At 34.4% G+C, this 26,075-nt stretch overlaps 1 protein-coding gene across 6 annotated transcripts in view; it reads right to left on the bottom strand.

Annotated features, from left to right (window-relative positions):
- The window catches only part of XRCC4 (X-ray repair cross complementing 4), a 316,789-nt gene that overhangs the window by 290,542 nt on the left and 172 nt on the right, over positions 1-26,075 (bottom strand). For 5 of the 6 annotated variants that reach the window (XR_010413112.1, XM_045897788.3, XM_064596334.1 and 2 more), the window contains exons 2-3: positions 14,518-14,666; positions 8,095-8,270 (exon numbers count right to left, since the gene is read on the bottom strand). Coding sequence is in view for 5 of the 6 variants with exons in the window: in XM_045897788.3 (XP_045753744.1) it covers positions 8,095-8,270; positions 14,518-14,656 (315 nt within the window). In the remaining variant the exon portion in view is untranslated. Of the gene's footprint in view, positions 1-8,094; positions 8,271-14,517; positions 14,667-25,911; position 26,075 lie in introns of those variants that run through there. The other variant, XM_064596333.1, reaches the window with a different exon arrangement.

Genomic DNA, 26,075 nt, shown 5'->3' with positions numbered 1-26,075 from the left:
GTACTATGATTGTGGTGGTGATTACATGAATCCATTTATATAATAAAATTCATATAACCATAAACACACAAAAGCAAAACAAAACAAAACACAACAACAACAACAAAACAGAATGCTCGTAAGAACTGGTAAAATCTGTATAAGGTCTGTAGTTTAGTCAATAGTGTTATACCAATGTCAATTTCTTGCTTTTACTAATGTACTATGGTTATGATTTATATCATTGGGAAAGCATGGTAAAGGGTACACTGAAACTCTACGTATTATTTTTGAAACTTTTTGTTGAGTCTAAAATTATTTCAAAATGATTTTTAGAAGTTAAACTTTAAAGGTTAAAAGCTAAAAATAAAAATAATAACAAAATGTTATGTAGTTTATAACTTGTGTAAGTAAAAAGAATGACCACAGTAGTATAACACCTAGGAGAGGTGAAATGAAGGTATTTTGTTGTAAGATTCTTTTTGTTGTTGTTTTAAGATTCTTAAGCTATCCGTGAAGTAGAATCACTTCAAGGTAGACTGTGATAAGGTAAAGATGTATGCTATAAACCCTACAGCATGCACTAAAATAGCATAAAAATGAGTTAAATAAGCCAATCAAAGACAGAGATTGGACAAGCTGAATTTTAAAAAGCAAAATCCAACTGTATGTCTCTTAAAAGAAACCCAATTTAAATAAAGACAAAAACAGTCAAAAGCAAAAGGACGGAAAAAGACCATGCTAACTCCTATCAAAAAATTAGAAAAAAAAAAGTGGGATTACTAATATATAAAGTAGATTTTAGATCAAAAAATATTAAGAGTTTGAAGGTCACTTCAAGAGATAAGGGGTCAAATCACCAAGAGGACATGACAAACCTTAATGCTTTGCATCTTATAACAAAAATTAAAAATACATAAAGGGAGACTTGATAGTACTTCAAGGAGAAGTAAACAAATCCATAATTAACAGTTGTAGATTTGAACACATTCTCAGTCATTGGTAGAACAGGTAAACAGAAAGTAAGTCCGGGTGCCTGGTAGGCTTAGCTGGTTAAGCATCCAACTCTTGGTTTTGGCTTAGGTCATGATCTCAGGGTTGTGAGATCTAGCCCCAAGTCTGGCTCCATGCTCAGTGCGAAGCCTGCTTGAGATTCTTTCCCCTTCCTTCTCTCTCCCCCTCTGATCCTCCCCACATTCTCCTGAACTCTCTTTCTAAAATAAATAAATAAATAAATAAATAAATAAATAAATAAATGAATGAATGAATGAATGAATGAATAAATAAATAAATAAATAAAATCTAAAAGAAAAGAAGCTAGAATACAGAAAACTTAAACAAGATTAACCGACTTGATCTGACATTTAAAAAACAATCCACCTAACAACAGAAGAATCTTTCTTTCAAGTACACTCAGACCAATGAACAGGAGAAATCATATTCAGGGCCTTACTATGAACCCAAATAAACTTAAAAGGTTTCAAGTCATATAATATTTTCTAACAACAATGGACCTAAATTAAAAACCAGTAACAGAAAAATATCTGGAATATTAAAAAAAATTAGAACTAAATTACAAGCTTCCAAATAATTCATAAGTGAAAAATGAAATCAAAAGGGAAATTAGAAAGTACTTTATTAAACTAAATTAAAAAAAAATGACATACCAAAATTTTTGAAATGCAGTTAAAGCAGCACTTGAAAGAAAAGTTAGAACCTAAAATGACTATATTAGTAAAAAGAAACGTCTCAAATCAATGACCTAAGCTTCTATTTCAGAATGATAAACTGGTAAAATATTTACAAAACCTACACTTTGAAAACTCCAAACAGCTGCTGAGTGATTAAAGAATATTAAATCAGTATTTCTCAACTGTGGCACTAATGATGTTCTGGGCCAGATACTTCTTTGTTGTAAAAAGCCTGCTCCTGTGCACTGTAGGATGTTTAGCAGCATCTCTAAGGATGCTAATAGCAGCCGCTAACTGTGACAATCAAAAATGTCTCCTTGCCAAATGTCCCTGATAGAGCAAAATCTCCCCCAGTTGAGACCACTAACCTAAATAAATGGAGAGAGAGATCTTGTTTACAAGACAGAAGACTCAATATTAAGATGTCAAGTCTGTAGATTCAAAGCATTCCCAAACAAGATCTCAAAAAACTTAATGGTAGAAATTTGCAAATTGATTCTAAATCTCACAAGAAAATTTGAAGTATACAAAAAATCCAAAACGACTCTGAAAAAGAACAAAGTTGAAGGACTTATACTACTTGATTTCAGTATTTATTATAAATCTAAGTATTCAAAAACAGTTTGGGGTTGGCACAGAGATAAATAATAGCTGCTTTACTCATAGGAGCCCACAACTGGCAACCACCCACATATCCATCAAGAAGTGAATGTGGTATATCTGCACAATGGAATACTACTCACCAGTCAAAAGAAATGAATTGCTGATACACAACACATTATGATGAAGCTCAAAAATTTTATACTATGTAAAGTTACATGCGAGAGTACATACTGTATAGTTCCATTTATATGAAATTCTAAAACAGGCAAAGCTAATCTATAGTGACAGAGAACAACAGTTCAGTGGTTGCCTGGGGCCTAGAGAGGATGGGCAGGGTTGGGGGGGGCAAAAGGGGTAATCGGGGACTGACTGAAAAGAGGCATGAAGGAACTGTCTGGAGTGATGAAAACTGTGTATTTAACGCAGGGTACATTTTATCATATGTACATTACACATAACACCTCAACAAATTAAAAAAAAAAATTGTTTTGGATTTTTAAAAAGAGGCCTAGATTCTATCCTAACTTAATACCTCTGCTTTCCTTAAGAACTTGCTTAGGCCTTCAGCATCTGTTTCCTCACATATAAATAGTGACAATGCCAAGTCCACAGGGTGAAGTGAAAGTACATGTCAAAGGAGATTAACTGAAAGGTAAGAAGCAAATACTAATATTATTAACACTCAAAAGTCCTTCTAGAGCATGGTTTTTACATGTTATTTTCTACTTCTGTCTTTAAGCTATTTCTTTCCTGCACCATCCTGGAGTAGCTAAAAAACTAAAATATAATCACTTTGAGATGTTCTTTTAAAAGAAGAAAACATTTTTGGGTGCCTGGGTGGCTCAGTTGGTTAAGCGACTGCCTTCGGCTCAGGTCATGATCCTGGAGTCCCGGGATCGAGTCCCGCATCGGGCTCCCTGCTTGGCAGGGAGTCTGCTTCTCCCTCTGACCCTCCCCCCTCTCATGTGCTCTCTCTCATTCTCTCTCTCTCAAATAAATAAATAAAATCTTTAAAAAAAAAAAAGAAGAAAACATTTTACATCAAAGTTGAGCAATATGAAGCAAGAAAAAGCAAAAGTTCTCAAAGATTAAATAGTATAGCTAAAAATTAATAATTTTCTTAAAGTAAAAATTCTAATGTCTTTCCTATGGCTTAACTAGAGAGCATATACTTTGAGCAGGATTTCTGTACCACTTACATTACTCATTTAGTTCCCACATTCCAAAGAGGTCAGGAAATTATAAAGTGTTTAATATAAAAATGGCAGATGTATACAAGTATTTCTATCACAGACATAAAGAATACTATTATTTTTTTTTCAGGCATTCAAACAACACATTTGCAACCCATACTTCCACAAACCTGAAAGCCATTACTATTTTTGACAAAGTCTTTAGCAGAGTATCATAATAAATGCTCAAATTCTGATATTTCATCTGGAAATACCCATGTGAATTCAAAGTCCCCAAACCACAGGGACAGATGGTAGTAATAAAGGATTCTGGACTAGTGTTTTTACAAACAACTTTGGCTGCTTTTGGCTAAGTTATTTTACCTCATTTTTATACATCTGAGAATGAAAATTCAATTACTGTAGGGAAGTTGTTTGAACTTGGAATGCATTTTTTTTTTACTTAAAAAGTTACAATATAGGGGCGCCTGGGTGGCGCTGCCTTTAAGCGGCTGCCTTTGGCTCGGGTCGTGATCCCAGGGTCCTGGGATCGAGCCCCTCATCGGGCTCCCTGCTCCGCGGGAAGCCTGCTTCTCCCTCTCCCACTCCCCCTGCTTGTATTCCCTCTCTCACTGTGTATCTCTCTGTCAGATAAATAAATAAAATCTTTAAAAAAAAAAAAGTTACAATATATAGCAAGATACAAACTAGCCTGTTCCTCACTATATTTGCAACATTTTTGTAACTAAAATACAACCTAAACAATTATTTGTAAGGAAAATACTACAGAAATACCCCCGTAACAATAAAAGTAAACCCTTCTAAATGACATTTCAATCTCTCTTAAACGTTAACATGCAGAGATTGCTAGTTGTCCTTCCGTACCCCTCCTTCCCCTTTTTACACAGTAATGGAAATTTCTGGGCATAGGACACAGCTAAAGATTCCCCTGCAGCTAGGTGAAGCTTTGTGACTTAGTTCTAGACAATGGGATGTAAGCAAAAGCAATGTATGCAACGTTAGGTGATGGCCTTAAAGAAAATGGACAGGCTCTTTATTCTCTGCTTAACTCAGTCCTGTTGCCTAAAAGGTGAACATACCCTGAAGCTAGAGCAGCCTTCTTGGACCATGAGATAAAAACTACCTGTTAAAAATGGCAAAGCAACATGATTAGAGAAGCCTGGACCTCCAACATCATAAAGCCATCATATTAACCCAGGACTGCTTATTTGGATTTTTAAATCAGAGAAAAATATGCCTCCACGGTACTTAAGTTGTCAAATATTCAGCCTAAACTGTATCCCAGTTTATCATGGTGGGGGCAAGGGAGACAAAGGAAAAGGAAATGAAAATAGACTTTAATTCTAACAGAAACCTGTAGCCAATTCTTGTGTGTGTGGGTGTGTGTGTGTATCATGTTTATTTGTTCTTCAAAATTCATGGCTTTCCTTCATTAGGGTTATTTTTAGAAATACAAGACTAGTATGTTAGATGACCTGGAATGAACCCAAGAAATCACTTTAAAACTTGAGAGATGAGAAAACAGAGGTATGAGCAAGCAAATTATGAGCGCAAGGTTATTCTTATCAAAAATTATTACGTGTTCTTTTTTTTGTAACTCATAATTTTTTCTGAAGAACAGATCAACTTATAAAAGCAAAAAAGGAAAACATTATTAAGATGTATTGTTTGCATGATGAAGAATATACTGCAAAATCAGTATGAACTGTGAATGGCAGAGAAAAAGCCATGACACAAAGTATATGAATAATCTCTTGAATGGGGCTACTACTTACAGTAGAGACATTATAATGAGTTCTAAATGCTTGCACGAGAGTATGTTTTCATCTAGAATAATCTACTGCCAACTGAAGAACACTGGTGATGGGGCAGGAAGGGTCCCAGAGGTTTGTCCCACATGGAGAAAAAGAGTTAATGTCTTGCTGATCATTCAACACTTATTCCAATGGGAATTAAGCTAAAATTTAAAAAACCTAGGTTATCTATAAAGAAAAACTAATTATAGAGCGTAAATGAAATTTTGGGTGTTATGATCTCAAAAGCAATCTCATGAAAATTATGCACATGCTCCCTCCAAAAAATGTGCAACATATACATTATACATTTTTAATATTTCATTGCTTTGGATTGAAAATTCTTTCACTCTAATAAAACACAAGATGATATTCCCAAAAACTCAGGTCTTTTTAAGTACAAAAATGAGGAGTTACTTCCTTTTAAAAAGTTTTTTTTTTTTTTTTTTTTTAAGTAAGCTCTATGCCCAAGGTGGGGCTTGAACTCACAACCCGAGATCAAGACTCACATGCTCAGCCAGCCAGATGCCTCTAAAAAATTTTTTTTTTTTAAAAAAGAACATTTTATATAAATTCCAAGTAAGTCTTATATGACTTGAATACTCGAAGTGTTCAAATTACTCAGTGATCTCCAACGCAGAATTAAAAACATAAAACTTCTTGAACTGATGGCAACAAATGCCTGAAAACCATGATTCTGAGAGTATGAATCTGGTAGTAAATGTACTTAGGACTCACAGAATATTCTTTGCCATGGGAGAGTAACCTTATGTCAACAAACAACAGAATTCACTACAACTTTCTGAATTGAATCTACGTTCATTCTTTTCTTTTTTTCTAAGTATAAGAGGTCATTTTTGCAACAATCAGATGTCTGTGTCATCAAGGAAAGGATTACAAATTCCTTTTAAATTTTTAGGTCACCCAAAGCACTATAAGCCTTAAAAAGTATTCTGCCATGTTTCTAATTGTCTGCATATTTTTGCCAGCAGACGAATTTACAAGATACTGTCACTCAAATTCAATTTGCAGAAGCACATCCTGAAGCACTGGAAGATCCCCATGGCAGTTTGGCTAAATGAACTTGTGATTTTCATCCGCATCCATAAGGCAGACTACAGCACCGCAAAGTAGAACTTTTATTTCATTCAAATATCCAAAAATATCCCTCAAGTAAGTCAAGTCACAAATAAACTTGTCCAGCTGTCCCGAGAGTAGCATTTCTTTCTCTCATAAGCAAATTTAATAGACAATAAATAAGGAGGCAGCTATCTAAACTGCAGTGTAGTGCTTTAAGACATATCCTTCAAGGAACCAATGCACTTCTGCATTACTGGGAATCTCTTATTCTATTTCCACTTCTTGAGAAAACCTGTTAATAGGTAGTGAGTGGTTCATGGTTCTGACTCAATAAAGTTGATTACGTTCAGGGTGGTAAGCAAGTATCTTTTAGGATAATTGTCACAGTTTTTAATGCTGATTCATGCCAAGCCAACTGTAAAAGACGTAGGTTATGAATACTTGAAGTTCTTTCTTCACAAAAGCAGCAAAATCAGATGTACTGCCAAGCATGGTAAGTACTCCATCCAACCCCGATGTAGCAAACCACCTAATGTTAGTCATTACATACAAATGCTCATTGAATGGGAAATGGCAGAACTCCCAATCTGAAAATGATCTGCTTCAAAATATTAAAAGAAACACTCAGCAGTCTTAGGAGTACGTAACATCATCTGATTGGGCTTCGGCCATAGGAAAGAAGACTTTGTGATAAATAACCAAATTTCAGCAGCCAGTTCAAACCTTTCTTAACCCATTCTAAACTATCATTTTAAGGACCTCAGCATATTGAAACTTACATAAATTGGCATACATTCAACTGTATTATTCTCTATAGGTTAACATACATTTCAAAATAATGATCCCGTCTGTTACTTTATATGTTTCTGTAATTGGTGAAATCCCTTTAATCATTCTGAATTAGTCATTTTCAAGGAATTTTTTTAAACTCAATTTAGTTCCAACACAAATTGTCAATACTGTCTCTAACCTTAATGTGCTAAAGATTTCCCTCCCTTTCTTCTACTAAAGACCTCGTATCAGAATATAAACCACTGGCAAAAGCAAATAATTCAACCTCTAATTATCCCATAAACTTGAGCAAAATATACAAGCAGTAAATTTTGATAAATATTTTTGATACATATCAAAGCTGCCCACCTTGATCTGAACTGGTACAGGAACTAAACAGGACAAGTAGCAGATATCCTTGTCTATAAAGCATGCAAGCCTTCAAAAGCCTGGGTTGAATGTTATTTCTATTTTAGTATTTCTAAGTTTGACATATAAATAAAATACTTTAATGCCTAATGATATGTCTTACTACACTTAGTTATCTCATTTTGTAATTTCTATACACTCTAATAAAGTAGAGAATAAGTTGTAATTATTAAATATTCAATGGTAAATAAATTATCTTCTTTCTTAAAATCAGTATTTCCCAAAACTTATTACAATAAACCCTGTCTCAACAGTCTAAAGTTTCTGACCCCACTTGGTAGAACTGCTCATTCATGTAATTGTCTCTATAATACTTATTTTTAAAGCATTAAAACTCAATACATTTTCTAATTAATTATTTTTGGCAATTGATAAGTATGAAGCACTTAATGAATAACGTTGAATGAAGAAGCATTCTTCCAACTTGAAAACCAAGTACATTTCACACTTCTATTTCCCAGGTATTCTGGGAATAATAAGCTAGTTACTTAGATAATTCCTCAATAAGGGCTCTGACATTTTACCACTTATAATATTATGGAAAGTTTTACTTACTGAAACATCTTTCAGGTTTTTCTCAAAGGAGAAATGACAAGACTCTCTAGAAAAATCAAATTTGTATGCATCAGCTGGTCCTCCTCCTAATACCAGTGCTTTTCTCAGTTCATCAACATATTTCTCTTTTTCCAATGCCATGTCATCGGCTTCTTGGGAAATCTCGGACTCAGAAACTATGGGAAACATTAATAAAAAGTTTTGACATGAAAAATAAATTTCTAAACATGAGTACATATTTATTACCTATTGCTACTAATTTATCACTTATGTAACAGATATTTAAACAAAAGATAAAACCAATCCCCATACCACACATTTTTAAGTCAAATTATACCATTGAACAAGCAATTTTCAAGAAACACATTAATTTAGTCTCAAATCTCATCTGAAAAACATTAGATTCCTTGCATTTTTTTTCCTCTGTCCTCAGATGAAATACATGCATTGTAAATTACTAGAAAAACTACCATCTTATATACCTGCTCCTAGGTCAAAGCCGATAAATTATTTCTTAATAATGATTAATAAGTTCAGTATTTTATAACATCTTTCTTCCTTGCCTCAATTATTAAAGAGATTAAATAGTCAATAGTCTATTTCTCACTCACATGGGCTGAGTCGAATTAAAGTAAAAATGGAGTTCATTCTTCTCATCTCATTATATGCCAAAAAATAAAGAAGGTGGATGAAGGTAGGTGATGAGGAATGAAAGAGAAGGGAATTAATATTTATTGAGTGTCACCTGTTTGACACACATTATATCACAGATCCGGCTTCTAGTTCTCCCATCTAGGTATACTGAAAGCTGATGCTTTACTCATCTACAGAGATTTTTACTTCAACAATTATATTCTCAATTCTAGACTGATATTCTCTTTCTTTTTCATAATATCCTGTTCTTGCCACACCCTTCCTTTAAATATTTGAAGGCTTTAAACATATTTAAGATCTCTTTCAGGTCAGTCTTTATGCATGGTTCCTTATTAATTCCATTTCTACTGCTGACACATTCTCATTCTGTTTTTTTTCCCTTTCATGCTTTGCAATGTTTGAACAAGGCTCTCCTCTAGCCAGAGTATCATCTGCTCTGGGCAACAGCGCTGGCCTTGAATCCAGATTGCTAGTTTACCTTTCTTGGAGTCTCTACAGGTTTCAACAGCTCTGGACCAGTTTTGAAGGTTAATTTCTTAACTTGGTTTTTACTCTTGAAGCAAAGAGTTCAATCTTAAATCCCCCGTCCCACATCCCTACATAACAGAGACTCAGGGTTCTGATTTTTGTTTGGACTTTTATCCACTCACAGCTCTTAGTGACTAGTTTGATTCTACACTGCATCTTCAAACCAGAGAGTAGTCTTTTGTTTTTGTTCTGTTTTGCTTTTTTAAGATGATTTCATTAACAAGATACCTTTCAGTTTCCTTTCTTTACATTGAGAGCTCAGTTCCAGTTCCTTAAGAGGCCTGCCGTCTCAACATTCCACCCCACTTAGGTACTACACCCACAGTCATTAAGACATGTATCTAATTCAGATATTCCATGAACCTACAGTTAAGCTTTAGTTCCTATTAACCACTTTGGTTTTCAGACACTTCTTCATAGATGGCACCTGGAGGGTTCCCTTTCTTACATCCAAAAGCTGCACTGTTATCTGTTTGCTTTTAAAATTATAAGATTTAATCTAACATTTGTTTGGAATGTGTGCATGTGGTTGGGTGATTTCCTGTGTCAGTTCCCACTAGTACAATGATGAAAGACTCATGTGGTTCTATACTTTTATATATATACTTTTACATCTATCGATTTTATTCCTTATAACACTGAAAGATGTTTCAAATGATAAAACTGATGCTCAGATCAAGTAATGGTCTATGGCCATGGAGTAGATTAAGTGGTCAAACAGATTCATACTTATGGTCTCTTGGTTGTTTGGTTTTGTGGTGAGGCAGATATGGGACACTGGAAAAACTATTTCCTTCCACGGAATTAAAAAAACACACTACTAGGACATACTACAGAAATCAATAAAAGCTTGACTAAAGAATCCCTAAAATATAACACAGATTTTCATACCTTTGGTCTGTGTCCTATCAAGTATGTCTGGAAGCCCCATGACAGGCAAAGAGTAAGAGAATTTTGAAGCATATCCATATATTTTTCATTATCCATTTTTGGTCATTTCTGATAGCGAAATATGAATCTCAACACAGATGTCAAAAAGAGGTAAGAATGAAAACTTTTATATTTTTTATGTGATTTTACAGCTTCTAAAATCCTTTCATATATTTTGTCTCTCTCTGAAGCAGATGCATATTTAAGATGATCACCACCATCAAATCTATTTATCAAATCTATTGACCTTTCAGTTACCTTACTAGCTCTTCTGGAAAAAAAAAAAAGAAACAAAAACAAAAATAAGAAGATTAATGCTTCCTAGTTAAGGAACAATTTCATATTTTGTGTTGGGTAATTCTGAAGAGTTATAAATACGTAAGAAGAGAAAATATTTCATAGAGAAATAGGAAATAAATCTGTAGAAACCACCTTTAATGCAACTACAGAAAATACAAAAGAGGACGCCTGGGTTGGCTCAGTCAGTTAAGCGTCTGCCTTTGGCTCAGGTCATGATCCTGGGGTCCTGGGATCGAGCCCTGAATCAGGCCTCCCTGCTCAGTGGGGAGCCTGCTTCTCCCTCTCCCCGCTGCTCATGCTCTCTCTCCCTATCTCTCTCTCAAATAAATAAATAAAATCTTTAAAAAAAAAAAAACACAAGAAATAAAGCATGCCTACTGATAAAACATCCAGTGAAAAGCATTCTAAGTTTCATTAAAATGAAAAGATATGTATCTGAAAATATTTCATAGCATTTATTGGTTTGATTCACTTATTTAAAACAATGCTTACTCAGCACCTACTATGTGCCAGGTACTATTCTGGGCACCAAGGATACAAAAGTTTAACAAACAGACAGAATTCCAGCCTCATGTACCCTAATTCAAGTGCTGACATCTTAGATATTCTCTTACGTTACACCACCTGTGAACGCTGTTCTATTATTATGGAATATTTCATTTTTGAGAGAAAAAAATATGAAAGAAAATTTTCTATTTATACTTCCCCTTTAAAAACTGTGAGAAAAAATTAAGAAAAAGTTTAATTGAATATTTCCATTAATAGTAAATGTAAAATTTTGACTGCCTATTTAGAACTTCAGGCCTGGAAAAACAGTGTGGTCACCAGTTTTGAATTTTGTGCTAAGAACATCTGGAAGAAGCACAGCTGTAAGCATTCACTCTTCCAAAAACTTTGGTGACCAGAAATAAAAGCCATGGAAATAATAAAAATCAGCAAGGATACAGCTGAACCACATAATAATAGCATAAAAAGTGAGCAGGCCAACATGACCAAAAACCAAGGAATTGTTCTCAGACACATAGGATCCAAGAAAGCAGCATTTTAACAATATTTGTGGGTAGATGAAGATGTAAGTAAGGAAAGGAAGATTTTTTTCTTTTGGATCCTTATGTATAATGAACCGAAGACTGTGCATAGCCTAAGTTTGTGTTGGTGCTTTGAAGACAGCCTTATCATCACATTAGAGAGCTTGTTGGTATCACATCATGGACCTACTTTACTGCATTTATTAAAAATCCTTTTTCCCCTGAGCTCTGTCACATAATCTCCATATAGGTCACCAAATATCAATGTTTAGAACAAATATAAATGAATATAATTACTCGATAATAAATGTATTAATAAAGTCTACTTCTCAGTGAACTACTCCAGAGATGGGTGATTTAAGTTTCTTACTGCTGACTGATGGAGTTATAAAGGTCACATAATAGTCATCAATCATTAACCTACTTTGTGACTTAACTTTGCGATACAGTCCTCTATAATGTTGAAGTGATGATAGACCACATGATAATGAGACCTCAAAACATTCATTAGATAAAACATTACTACTGGAAAAGAAATCAGTGAATTTAGTGTGTGGGAGATTAAAAGGAACCCCACATCCTTTTAATTTCACTCAAATGAAAAGAGAAAAAAAATTATCCAAATTGAAGGTTGCAGCAATCAAAAAGTTGTACAAAAAAAAAACAGGATGAGGTATAGGAAGGAAATCCATCTTCAAGTTTCAATTATGTAATTGTTTCAATGTTCTTAATCATGTTATTGTCTCTATAAAGTGCCAAACCAAATCATATTCACATAATAAACCTCAACTAACCATGGAAACAATTATATTATTTGGTTTGATATTTTGTCCCTGAAATTTATACAAGAAAACAGAAATGAATAATGAAAGATATATAAAACATTTATGAGATTCAAAACTTTAGTGTCTTTGAAAATAAAACAACCATATATGGTGCACTACAAAATTTTCTGTTTGAAAGCCTGGTTAGTAAGCAAGCCAAAATGTTAACAACACAAAGGATATGGAAGTTTTCTAACACATTTTTCTCACACTACTATTCATTAGCTAAAAAAAAATGGCAAAAGCATACTGTATTTCTGATCAATGCCAACAATAAATAAATATGAAACTGGAGTTTTCATTAAAAAATGTTAATTCTAAAATAAATGGTTCACTTTCTTTTTTCCTAGGAAGTTTTATACATCTGAGGCATCCTTCCAAAGAATATCTATTGAGCATGTAGATCCCAGGCACTGGTCTAGATACTTATAAAGAATGAGTGACAGAAAAATCAGATGCATTCCTTGCTCCTAATGAATCTAGTGAAACAATATTGATAATAATAATATTAAGAACAACTGCCAGCACATTTTTTATGACATACACAAATTGTTCCATAAATGTAAATTCAGCTTAAATTTCTGGTTAAATCAAGATTTAAGAGTTCATCAGTGTATTCTTTTATTCCCAATCCTTAATGATTAAAAAAAAAAAAATTTAAACAACATAATATTGTTCTTTGCTTTAGTGAATGAGGTTTACTAACTAAATTAGAATTTAGTATTTTCTTTTGATAATTAAGGCTCTTAAAGCATCTCAAGGTCATCTGTCTAATCAGAACTAATTATTCACAATAAGCCATTTGTCAGTTGGGAACATCTAAGTTACAAATACAGTATTCCTTACATACAAGCAACCACTTCACCTAGGACCTGCCTCCTGGGCTGTATGGTTGGAACTGCTCTTCTGTCCAGACAAATGGCATTAACCTCCTGCCATTATCTTCAGGCCTGTGCCCCCCCTTTCCAAAACAGAGCTATTGCCACTTGGGTACACCAGCATAAATAGAGCTAACCTGAAAATTTTCCTCCCACTCCTACATGGCAACAACCAAGCAACAACTGGTTTCTCTTACATAGAAGTTTACAGCTTAAATAGATCCCATAATACGTACTGCAAACACTATCCTTGAATTTTCTTTATTTTATTAATACTTACATCAGCATGCCTTACCCTGTCATAAAAGAAGAGTTTTTTTTAAAAAACCCTGCAATTATAAATTCAGTTTGACTGTACTGTGTAACAGAATTTGTAACATCCAAGAAAGAAACAAAACTTCACTGTGTAATTTTAGAAGATATAATAATTACAGTAACAAGTTTTAGGGAAATATTTCAAAATTAATAGAATATATAAATGGTATGTAAATTAACATGCCAAAATTATTTTACCTAAAAATTATTTACAACATAACTCTAGAAAGGACTGTTGCATAACTATAGAAATAGTTTTTCAAATCTTTCAAAAATTAGAAGAGTATAAAAACTTCACTATATGAGCAAAACATAATTCTATATATTTTCACTTTATAACTGCCATCTTCCATAAATAATTTCAGGGCCATTAGACTTTTTAAAAGATCACTGCCAAAGACAGAAAAAATTTAAAGTTTATTTCATGAAATAATAGCCAAAATCCCACATGTGGGTTTGAACCTTGGTTTACAAAATCTCTAATACTGTTTTGTTTTTGTTACAAACGTAATACATGTTCACCAGAAAATAATTCAAACAATAAGTGTCTAAAATAAAAAGAAAATCACCACCACCCCACTCCACCAAGCTAACAAATCCCTTGGCCCAGCCAACCCACCTCCCTATGCCTCCCAATATTTCCCTGGGGTCCTGAAAAAAAAATACATGTATAAAGTACTATTTATGTTTTGTAAAAAGAGATCATTTAAAAACCCTGACCAACCCCAAGTTTTAAGACTCAACTAGTAACCAGAATTTGCTGGGGCAGATGCTTATTTCTCTATCCTCCTATTATAGAAACTGGCATTAAATATTATAATGTAAATTAGACGCAATAACAAGTACAGCAATGTTAATTTTACCCAGAATCTACTAAAGAAACACCTTAATCTGAAGTGTCACTGAGGACTGAAGAACAGCACATTACCGAAATTTCACTTTTAAAAAATTTGCTTTGAATATTACCTGTCCCGGTCCATGCTGACTGACCATCAGTAAGTGTAATAACAAAACCAGATCCTAGTGTTTTCTCCCAAGCCACTTGTAGAAAATGAATTACATCAGGTTCAGAAGCAAGACAGATTCTGCTTACTTTTCTCTCCATTTCTGGTCACCTGTTTTAAAAAAATAAAATTAATATTTTTGCAAGAAACCGTGACTATCATATAGTGATGTTTTGTATATTGGTCTCTCAGCTACACAAAGCACCAAGGAAATAAGTAAAACAAAAAAAACATGTAACAGTTCGCCAACTACAAAACTCAGTAAATCATAGTTCTATTCAACACTGATTTATAATTTTTACAGATAAGAAAAACAGAGGCCCATAAATGGCAAATGAGTTGCCCAAGTTGAATGTTGAAAAAAATTACTATATCCAACAATATGAAGAGTAAAGACTTTTCTTACTGATCCCACTTCCATTTCTAATGATTAGAGGTTCTTTTTCTATGAATTCAAAAACCATTCTTCTGGTAATCTACTCTAGAATCTTCCCCAGATTGACCTCAAACTTACCAAACTGTGGTACGACATATATTTGGTTCAAAGCAAATAACTATATTTTTTCTAATACTGGAATATCCCCTGACCACGTGCACTTCATTAAGAGATGCTTAAGCTGTAGAAGCTAACATGCAAAACAAAAATACCCTAAAAATTACAAACATGCAAAGAAAAAAACACTACAAAAAGTCAAAACCAGGAACAAAGCACAAACTTCCAAAGATGAAAAACTAGAGAGAATTTTTCTTTAATCACAAAGCATGAATCTCTTCCTAGATAATCCTGAAAAAGCTAAAGAAAATTCTTCAATTTTTTATTTGGGGAGAAGAGTATAAAATTGCTTCAATTTTTATGACCAGCATATATAATAGGCTATAAAAATCCAAAAGCAAATTATTAATTGGCACTTCACTGACAACTGATTACTAAGTTTTAACAAAAGCAAATTTTTAAATCAGTTTTAATTTGCTTTCTCAATTTAAAACTATTACATTTTCATAAATAAAGCACATTATTTTTCTCAATTAACAATTGAATATGAAAATAAAAACAACTGAATATGAAAAACTCACTTTGTCAGCTCTTCACACAACTGAATATGAAAATAAAAACTCACTTTGTCAGCTCTTCACAAAACAAAACTAACTTACTACAGATCTCTATCTTCTGGGAGTGGGAGGGATGCTTAATTATAGAATGCTAGAGCTATTCTATCTTACAGTAAAAAGCGCAAGGAAGCGGGGCGATTTCCAGAATAAAAGAAAAAAAAATATCTAAAATTAAGAGTCTAAGATACCTCCAAATTGGTAAATTAACAATAATTCTAACTTCTACCTAAAGTGTACTCAGAAGACTGTTTATTATTCTTCCCAGTAAAAGACCAAGTTTTAAAATAACCATACTTGTAGCCACATCAATTAAGCATGTTTATGTGTTAAAAATATGTAAATTTGTAGGTTTGACTACATCATAACCATTGAAAAAATATAATTTTTAAATATTTCATTTAGCGGTCTTTCTTGCCTCAGTATGCTTACTTCTGAAATGCGTTATCCATTTGTGAATATTTTCTTTTAAATGAGTTGGTCAAAACACCTAACATGCAGTTAATTACCCACATGCTCTGTAATCCTTAAATTTGAAAATTGCTGGAAAATGTGTATTACTATTTTTCTATGCCAATCACTGAAAAAGACACATAGTTAGAGACTTACCTAATTCTAATAGGCCCCAAACACACAACTTCGGAGTGGGAAGGGTAATAGAAACTACTTATGAAGGCCACTTTTTGCCTCTCCAGAATTTATATACAAACACCCAGATACACTGGCACAGGTTATTTCTTCTTAAATGTGCCTCAAGAGGCACGGCTATTGTTAGCAATTAATGCAACTTTGTGAAAGAAAATCTCAGCACTTAGAATTGCTCTAAAACAGCAATTGGTTTCGCTGCTATTTTTCACCATATTTGAAACAAGTGACAAACTGCTAATGATACAAAGTAGTTTAAAATTCAATATTCCAGATGCTTCATTCTACTTTCACAATGACATAAAGGGCTTTCATCTCAGTAATGTTAAAAAGACATTTAGGGATCAGATTAGTTTTAATAACATCTTTGAATTATTTGTGTTTCAAATATTTTCCAGTTTTCTGACCAACTCTAGGTACTTACAGCTAAAATTAAACCGTATTATTTTAAAGATTCCATTATTTTACTAAACTCAGATTTGAAACTTTGGATGCCGTGAGTCATGTTCAAGCACTTAACATTTATAGCCCAAATGTGACCACTCAGGTACTCCTATAAATATTTTGTGCCTCAGTAGCCTCAGATGTTTTCTCTGTATCAACTGAGTTTTAATTTCCTGATAATATATTATTTGAACGACTTTTGAATGAAATTCTTTCTTCTACTTACTGAAGTCACCCCCTCATTAAATATCGAATACAAAATATCTAAGAACCAACCACAAAAATAGGAAAAAGGATGACTTGCCAGGTCTTTCAAGAATCTTAAGAGTGAACCAATGATCTCTTTGCTTTCAGCAGCCCTGTAAATGGGAATAGTCAGCCATAATTTTTCTGCCCCAAGAATACTTGAAGAAAGGGGTGGAATCCTCTTTAGAGGGACTGATTGATTAGGGCCATAAGAAAGCGTGTGTTTTATTTTCTAAGGGCACTAAAGGTCGCACTAGTATCAGCATCAGAGCCCAGGAGCTAAGACAAGCCTGCAGGTGGAAACAGTTGAGTCCCACCCCAATTTGTACATCAGTAGCTTTATTGAGAGCTCAGAACAGTTGAGAATTGAGCAGCTTATCTTTAGTACTTTGTGCCTTTGATACTTGGCTTCCTTCTTAGAAGAGAAATAAGTTGTTGGCTGGTATGCAGTTGATGTGATCTACACTCTGAACAAATACCATTCACAGTTGCCTCTGAATAAACAAGACGCTTTTTAAATTAGTTTACAAAGAATTTTGTATGCCCTTTTGGATGCTGATAAGGAGCAGTGCAGAAGCCAACTCTCTTAGGTCAGCTCAACTTAGTGACAACACTATATCATTGATAACACCATTTTGAACTTGAGCTTCTTTTATTTTCCTTTATAGCTAAGTTACGGGGTCTTTTCAAGCGGCTTGGGCTGCAGGTGTTCAAACTTCTGCAGCTATGCCAAGGAGTTGTACTTAGAGATCAGAAAGGACTAAAGGCATGTTTCTAATGAAGCAATTAACTTAAGTGCCCCCTTGTTCAGAAAAGTAGGCTGATACCTAAAGTGAATTCAGAATAAAGATGAGCACACAGCACACGCTAAGTCTGTAATTAGATTCCTGATCATATTATTTTGTTTAACCTTATTTTTTTAAAAAGGGAAGAAAAGAAAAAAATGTAAATTCTAAATTGAAAGTATGGTGATAAATTTTTTTAAAGTTCTATCATATAAAAATTCAAGGGTAGTACCATACGTATGGCTAGATAAAAAGGAAAGAAAGTCTTATGCAACAACCACTGGGCTATTTACTTTACTTTTAATAAGAAAAACATCACACAAGTCAGAAAACTAAGTGCAAAGAAAATGATGATTTTCCTGTTTGTTCAGTGTTTTTAAAAAGCATTGGTTATTAATGTTTATCTTACCAGAATTCCCACACTGAAGACTTTTTTTTAAAAATTAATAATTGATTCCTAGCATTTTCATTATTCCTTTCCTATCATTTTCATTAACAGCAAGTCAACTTGCTGGTTGGAGTTATCTATCTGAATAAAGGGTAAATTAAGCCTTTTTTTTTTCCTAAATGACCACAAAATCAAAATCAATTTACCTTTAAATTTCCAAAGCAATTAAACAAAAATATCAAGCTAACTTTCTATAGAAGAAATGGTTTCTTGAAAGAATATTTTCCAGTTCCAATTATCTAAACTTTAAGGGTAAAGAATTCATAGTATCATTAAATACTTTTCTAATCATGTCAATATTACCTTCATTCTATTAATTTAGAAATGAAAGTAAGGTGACCGGCTGTCCAGGTTTCCCTGAGACTTTCTTGGTTTCAACTTTCGAAGTCCCAGGTGCAGGAAGCCTCCCAACCTCAGGCCAACTGGGATGGATGGTCACCCAGAGTAAGAGTAAAATACAGTTAAGACTGTGGGCGTAATCTTGTTCAAAAACTCGTAAAATACAGCTCATGTTCAAGTTAGATGTCAGATTAACAGTCTGATGCTTCAGGAATAAAGCATTAGAACTATAAAATTAGTCTAAAAAGTAAGGCATCTTTGCCATAGTCATAGTCCATTCTCAGTTACCCCTTATGACTGTGGAATGCCACCTGCAGCCATTCCAAATATCATATTACTACTCATTTCCTCTACTTATCTTTTACAAATACCATTAGTAATCATTAGTTTCAGTGATTCAAGTTCACCTCCTCTTTTCTTTTTTCTTTACCCAATGAACTAAGTATTTTAAAACAGTAAAATAGCTTGACTAAATTTCCCACATAAAACCTAACACCTAGATCCAAAATGCCCTAAAAATTGGACCCAGAGCTCCAGGACTTCCTATTCATCAAATGGACACTCTTAATTACAAATAAACTTGGCAGAAAGGATGAGAGCATACTTATCATTTTGGAAACTTTCTGAACTTTACAAGAACACTTCAGTCCTAATTGCAGAATTTCCTGTGAGAATGACACTTAACAGAACTGAAGAGATAAGATAATACCTGAAAATACAGCATTAGCTAAACAACAGTCTTTCTTCATTAAGAATGTAGTAATTTTGATTTCTTAAGCCGTGAAATTTTGACACTTCTCTCGTATTTTAATTTCAGAAGAGAGAGGGTGTTCCTATGAAATACCATCAGTTAAGTGTATATACAGTCTTTTCTACTTCAAGAATGTGCTGCTCAGAACTGAAATGTAACTAAAAGCATTTGTATGGAAAAGAAACAGGACTTGCACTGTACTTTTTCCCCTACGCACAAACCCACCATTTACTTACAACTGTACCCATTTATCTGCCTATTTCAAATGGCAAACAGGCGATGAATGGTAAGACTGGGGTACAAATGAGAGTTAATCCTGAAAAAAAGAACCCTATAACATATCCTTAACTGGTGACAGTACCTAATTCAGCCACTCAAAAAAATTTAGGAACTATGCGAAATTGCTGGTATTTAACAATGTTTAACTTACAAAAAATGGCAATTTCACATGGTTTGAATGACAGCAAGTTATAAACAACACATTCCAAATTGGATGAATAATTACTATTTATTTCCCATGCTGTAATTTTTGACTCTAAGTCATTTTCAACCACATCCCTGAACATATTTTGGACTGTAGTGGGAGGCTGTTCCAAGATAAAAGCAAAAGATTCACGAGCTGGTAATTGTGCTAGGTGATGGGTACACAGGAATCCATTATGTTCTACCTTTATATATGTTTGAAATTTTCTACAATAAAATGAATAAAAAGAAAATAGTTCACTAAGTATTATTTGACCATCAGGCTGGTTATATTGTTACAGAGTACCTTTGTAAAAAGAGACAAAGTCACCTATTAGAAATTTATTCTTAAATATATAATTCAATACTTCAAAACTTAGGAGGCTATTTAAGAAATAGCGAGTTCAGTGTTGACTCTTTGGTAAATAGTCTTTATCTGATAAGCATGACACCTGAAATACTGGTATGTAATGCTCTGGTGACTGACTCAGAGATGAGCACATGATTCAAGTTAGGACAAGTAAGACCAGTGAAGCCTAATTCCACGACTTAAGGATATAGATTCTTCTCTACTGGATTTGATGCCATAACACTGTGAGCCTGAAGCTGCTGACAACAAAACCAACAGAGCAGAAAGTGAAACTGAGGTGTGGGCAGCATCTCAGATCTGGTTCCAGCAACACCAGAATCTAGATCTAATCACAGATGTTTTAGGTATGAGGCCAAGAAGTTCCTTTCTGTTTAAGCTACTTGGTTTCAGGCTTTGGAATCAGTCAGACTTCAGTATGAATCCTCACTGTCATTTCTTGGTTGTGTGGACTTCAGCAAATTATTTAATTCTCTAAATGGTACCTGCAAAAACAGTTGTCAGTCAGCAGTGTGTGTATTCCGTCATTGGCATGAGTACCAAACTTCGGGAAACACTATATTAAATTCATAGTATTTAACACCAAACAGGAAGTTTCACATTTTCAGCTTAATATGTTTACACTCTCATCAGTTCTAAAATACGTGACATTTGAAAGTACTGGGCAACTTTGTTATCACTACATGATAAATAACTGGTAACAGGTGGTTCAAGAAGACAACTGGTGAATATTTTCCAGAAGGCCCTAATGATTCTAGAAAAAAAATGTCTATTCAAAACAAAGGTTCAAGTCTTGGTTACATGCAAAAAAAATGTTTTCCAAGTTTTAAAATCATTAATTAATAAGTTTAATGTTTCTCCTTAAAACTCAACAGCTTACCTCAAAATATTGGCAAATGTGCTCTAAAAGAGGGCTCCAATCAATTTAAATTTTAAAATTGTTTCTTTCCCTTCCATCCTTAATATACTAAAAAAAAATACATTAAAAGCCTTTTATGAACCTCTAATGCAATTTGTTTTTCATATTTGAAAATTTGTTTATAAAATATTTATAGCAATAAATGTAGCTCCTGGCCGAACATATGACCTCAACTATACTTTGCATCCATTCTTCATAATATAAACTTAAGAGTGTGATGTGGTTAAACAACTAGATTACTATATAAAAGCCATCAGTCTCTGTTATTAGAAAAGCAATGAGAGGACCAGTCTTGATACTCATGGTTTATGCTCTTCTAGGACTGTTTTAGGACTATCATTCAAACAATGCTCAGTTTAACCTTCCTCTAGACGTGTGCAAAACAGATGTAAGACTGTTTGTATGGTTCCAATAATTCCAACTTGATAAAAAAGCTTCAAATGTGTCTTTATTTTGCATCAAATGCTCTATTACAGTGATATTCATATGGGAATTAAAAGTGGTGATCTGTGATATTCAACCAAACATACCACCTTTACTTGCTCTTTAATCCACTCATTTTCTTCTGAGATACAGCTGTCAAATAATCAGAACAAATCTTCTTATCACATTTAAACTTCAGAAACTTATTTTGTTTTCTCTATTGCTAAATTCTCAGAGCATAAACTTTTGGTTCCCAAAAGTAATTTCTGAGTCTTGAGTTGAGCCAATTTTTGTAAGTATAATACGTAAAATGATGAGGTTGGTTCCTAAACCCAGGATTAAGGCAAGAGTTTTTTATTCAATTTATAGATGAGTATCATTGCACAAGTAATTTACGAAATTATAAATTGCAACCATGCTGTCATTTTTTAAAAACACATAAGTTAAGCCCACAAATGGAACTATATTAGGATACTGTTATACAAGCATCTACCTACAAATTAACAAAGAACTGTCAATAAATTTTTTAAATTCAACTTTAAGTGCTCCAGAGTTTAGACAGATGTTATCCTACTTTCTCTGAGCAGCTGTTCATTGGACATGTTCCTTATTTATTGATATACTGTGTTCAATGCTAGTGTCACATTTCTTAAACAGGAACTTGGCAACTTCCAAATTCCATGGTAAATATTGACGTATCTCAGCATGTCAATATTTATACTGCCAACACTTTGATGAGTCTCCTCAACAATGGCTGCATCTTATTTCTTAGCAGCCACTTCTGTTCCAATTGAGCAAGGTCTTTCTTTATTCAACAGCATCCTCTCACACAAAGACCAGATTGACTCTCTGGCTTATTTCAACATTTTGGACACTTTTACAGGGTTAGTAAAGTTCAAAGAAACAAGGCACAAATTTAGGAATAGTCGTTTTTGATTACTTGATCCCAAGCTTAATCATCATTTTCAACCCCACTGCTGCAGCCGAAAACCGCTGAGGCCTTTTCAGAATTTATACTCAGATTATTTCCTTTTCTGTTAGTCCTAAAGGCTATCCAGCATTACAAAAAAGACTGGTTTACGGACTACAACAATGATGATAATATTCAGGGGACAGTTTAAATTCAGAATGTTTACCATAAAAGGTAGTTTGAGGTCTGGTTCATTATCTACAATTAAACTGTTTTAAATACAGAATTACCTTACCTAATTTTTGTGCCAAGTATCAGAAATTATGTTAACAAACTAATTATCTTTAACTCAACCTTAACAACAAATTTCCATATCATTGTTAGAAAAATCTTCACAATATCTTGAAAACAGCCCAGGATTCCCCAATGGCACACAACCAAAAGTTTACTTTAAAGCTATTGGCAGGACTGGCAGCTAGCAAAAGCACGGATGTCTCATGAGCAGTTTGGAATTCCAGCATGGATTTCCCCTTTGAGGCAACAAAAGTCTCAAGGGTGTTCTTCCAAAAAGAGCCCCGTCTCATCAACATTAAAAACTGCTGACTATAATAACCCTCTGTTCATCTATTTCAGCCAATGTCTTAGGAAAAAAAAAGCACAACTCATGTTCTCATCAGCGCTGGCAGCTTCACAAATGACAAGGAACAAATTGCCCTGGACTATAAAATGCATTAACTACCTCCTACCTGTATAAAAACTATCCTTCTATTATTTTAAGGACAGCCACCTTTTCCTAGAAAACAAGGTATAGCAAATAGACCATCGGTTTTATACTCAAAGAGTCAGCTTGAGATCAAAACTCTACTGCTTCATAGCTGAGTGACTTTGGTCATGCTATTAATGCATTAAAAACATTCACTGACTGCTTCCTATGTACCAGGCTTTGATATCCCCAGAATGAGTTAAGACACATTCCCACCTCTCGAGTGAGATAAAAACACCCAAAAATAAATCATTTTACAAGCTTGTAAAGTGCAGAGGCAGGGTGATACCTCCTCTCAAGAGTTCACTTAAGCCAGCCTGACATTTCGGGGAAGGCTTCCCTGAGCTACACCTGATATGAACCTTAAAAGGTGAAAAGGAAAGAGATAAGAAAAGGCATTCCATGCAGAAGACCCTGCATGATGAAAGGCTTGGAGGCAAGAAACAGCATAATACCTGGACACGATAAACAATTCAATGTTTCACAATGACTGCCAATCAAGGGTGACTAAATTCAAATACCCAGTAGAGTTCATTCATTCAACCAAAGCACGTGCACTTCTGTGCATCAGACAGTGCTTTAGAACTTGGCATAAGGAAACAAAACAGATAACAATTCTTTCCTGTATTTTAATAGATCAAAAATGAAAAACCACCTAATAAATATGTAAAATACATAGTAAGGTGATAAGTGCTAGAGTAAAAAGAGAAGATACACAGGATAGAGAAAACTGGGAGTACAGAGGCCAGTGGGGGAAAGGGGGATAGTTGCAAAGCTGCAATTTTAAATAGGAGGTTGAGGTAAGCTTTATTGAAAAGGTGATATTTGAGCACGTACATAAAGATCAGTTGTGTGGATGTCTGGGAAAAAGCATTCCAAGCAGATGAAGCAGCCAGTGCAAAGGCCCTAGGGCAGAAGTGGGCTTAGTGTATTTAAGAAACAAGGAAGCCAGTATGGCTGGGACAGAGTGAGGGGAGAGGACACAAAGGCTGAAGTCAAGGAGGTAATAGGAAACCAGATCATGTAGTTTTGTAGGCCAATGTCAGGATGTCAGCTTTTATCGTGAATCAAATGAGAAGTCATACAATGTTTTTAAGCAAATTAGTAATGTTACATTCCTTCTAATAAACTTTTTATTTTGGAGTAATACTGAATTTACAGGAAAGCTGCAAAGATAACACAGAGTTCCCATATACATCTCACCCAGTTTCCTCTAATATTAACGTCTGGCATTCAGAAAGAGAGGGAACTAAGAATATGAACTCGGGAGGCTTCAGTATACAGATGGTTATTTAAAGTCATTAAGATTTGATATAATCAAATGGAAGTAAAGAAAGAGGAAAAGAAGAGAAGCAAAGATTGAGCCCTGGAACACTCAACAATAAGAGATCATGAAGAACAGAAGAAAGACAGAAGGAACCAGTGAGGTAGAAGGAAAACCAAGAGAGTGTGATGTCCTGGAAATGAAGTGAAGAAAATACATCATGAAGAAGGAAGTGATTAACTGCGCCAAAGGTTGCTGATAGCTCAAACAGGAAAAAGACTGGGAATAATCAACACCTGGAGACCACTGGTGACACTAAGAAGAGGATTTTGGGAAAGGGTGGGAGAAAAACCATGCTGAAAGAATGAATAGAAAGAATAGAAAAAGAGGAATTGGGATTTGGAACATAAAATCCTTAGAGGATTTTTGTTCAGAAGAGCACTAAATGGGGTTAGAAGTGGAGAAAGGTTAAGAGAAGCAGTTCATAAAGTAAAAGAAATAACGTTAAGGTCAAAAATGGGTCTTAATCTAAGAGCCACAGGGAAAGCATATAAAAAAGAGGGGGGAGGGGAGAAGGACAAAGACAAAACTTAGAACACAAACAGCCTTAATCTTAAACTACGGAGGCTAGCTGAGGATTAGAGAAAACAAGCAGTTAAGTAAAACCATTACCTTTTAATATATGTGTGACCATCAGTGAATTAAAAAAAAAAAAAAGGAAATCATACAAAAGGAAACCATTAACATTATCAACACTAGATACAAAGTGAAAGGGGGTGGGGGATGAGGGAGGCTGACTAGTGGTAAAAAAGCAATACCACTTTAATTCAAAAACCTTATATTGAGTTCCCAATAACTATGCGAACTGAACACGTCAAAACACCTGTTTCTCCATTTGGATTATGCAAAGACAAAATCGGGTGGAAAATAAACCCTCATCTAATGGGATTATCAGAACTGAAAGAAACTAAATACTACTACTACTGATTAAAAGAGAAAGTTGGCATGTAATTCCTCTCGCTGATGGACCACTTCTCTAGAATACCTATGCAACTATTCAACTTAGGAAAGGGCAGTTTCTTTCCATTTGTTACTACAGAAAGTTCATCCCTTACCCAAAAGGGCCTAGTACGCTTCAGGCCCCAGGTGAAACCCATAGACAGTTTACAAAGAGCGAGGGATTGGGACAGAGGGGGAGAGAGGGAGAGGGAGAGGGAGAGGGAGAGAGAGAGAGAGAGAGAGAGAGAGAGAAGGCTGCGTCAGAAAAGTGTCCAACAGCCTACTCAACACAACCCTCCGGATTCAAGTGTCTTACTACTTCCACAACCATTACAGGGCACTTCAAAGGCGCTCTGCATTCTAGAGAATCCCTCAGGCGCAAACGGAGAAACTGAAGAGGGCGTGTAGCAGGTGCACACCCTGCACGTAAGTTTAGGGAACCCAGGCGTCCGAGAGTGCAAAAACGGAAGGTCCAGGAGCTTACACATTGAGGGGGATCCGAGCTGGGAAAAATCATGCACTGAGGAATTCTAAAGGGAAATAATAGGGAACTAAAAAAAAAACGAAAGTAAGAAAGAAAAACAAAACAAGGACAAAACAAAGGGCTATTACTATCACTAATTTACTATTACTAAAATACGCAGCTCA

This window comes from Mirounga angustirostris, unplaced genomic scaffold, assembly GCF_029215605.1.
Source record: "Mirounga angustirostris isolate CCGP_5_RB_7025 unplaced genomic scaffold, mMirAng1.0.hap1 SCAF_7, whole genome shotgun sequence".
Taxonomy (NCBI): Eukaryota; Metazoa; Chordata; class Mammalia; order Carnivora; family Phocidae; genus Mirounga; species Mirounga angustirostris.
This window is presented reverse-complemented; position numbering and strand designations above follow the sequence as displayed.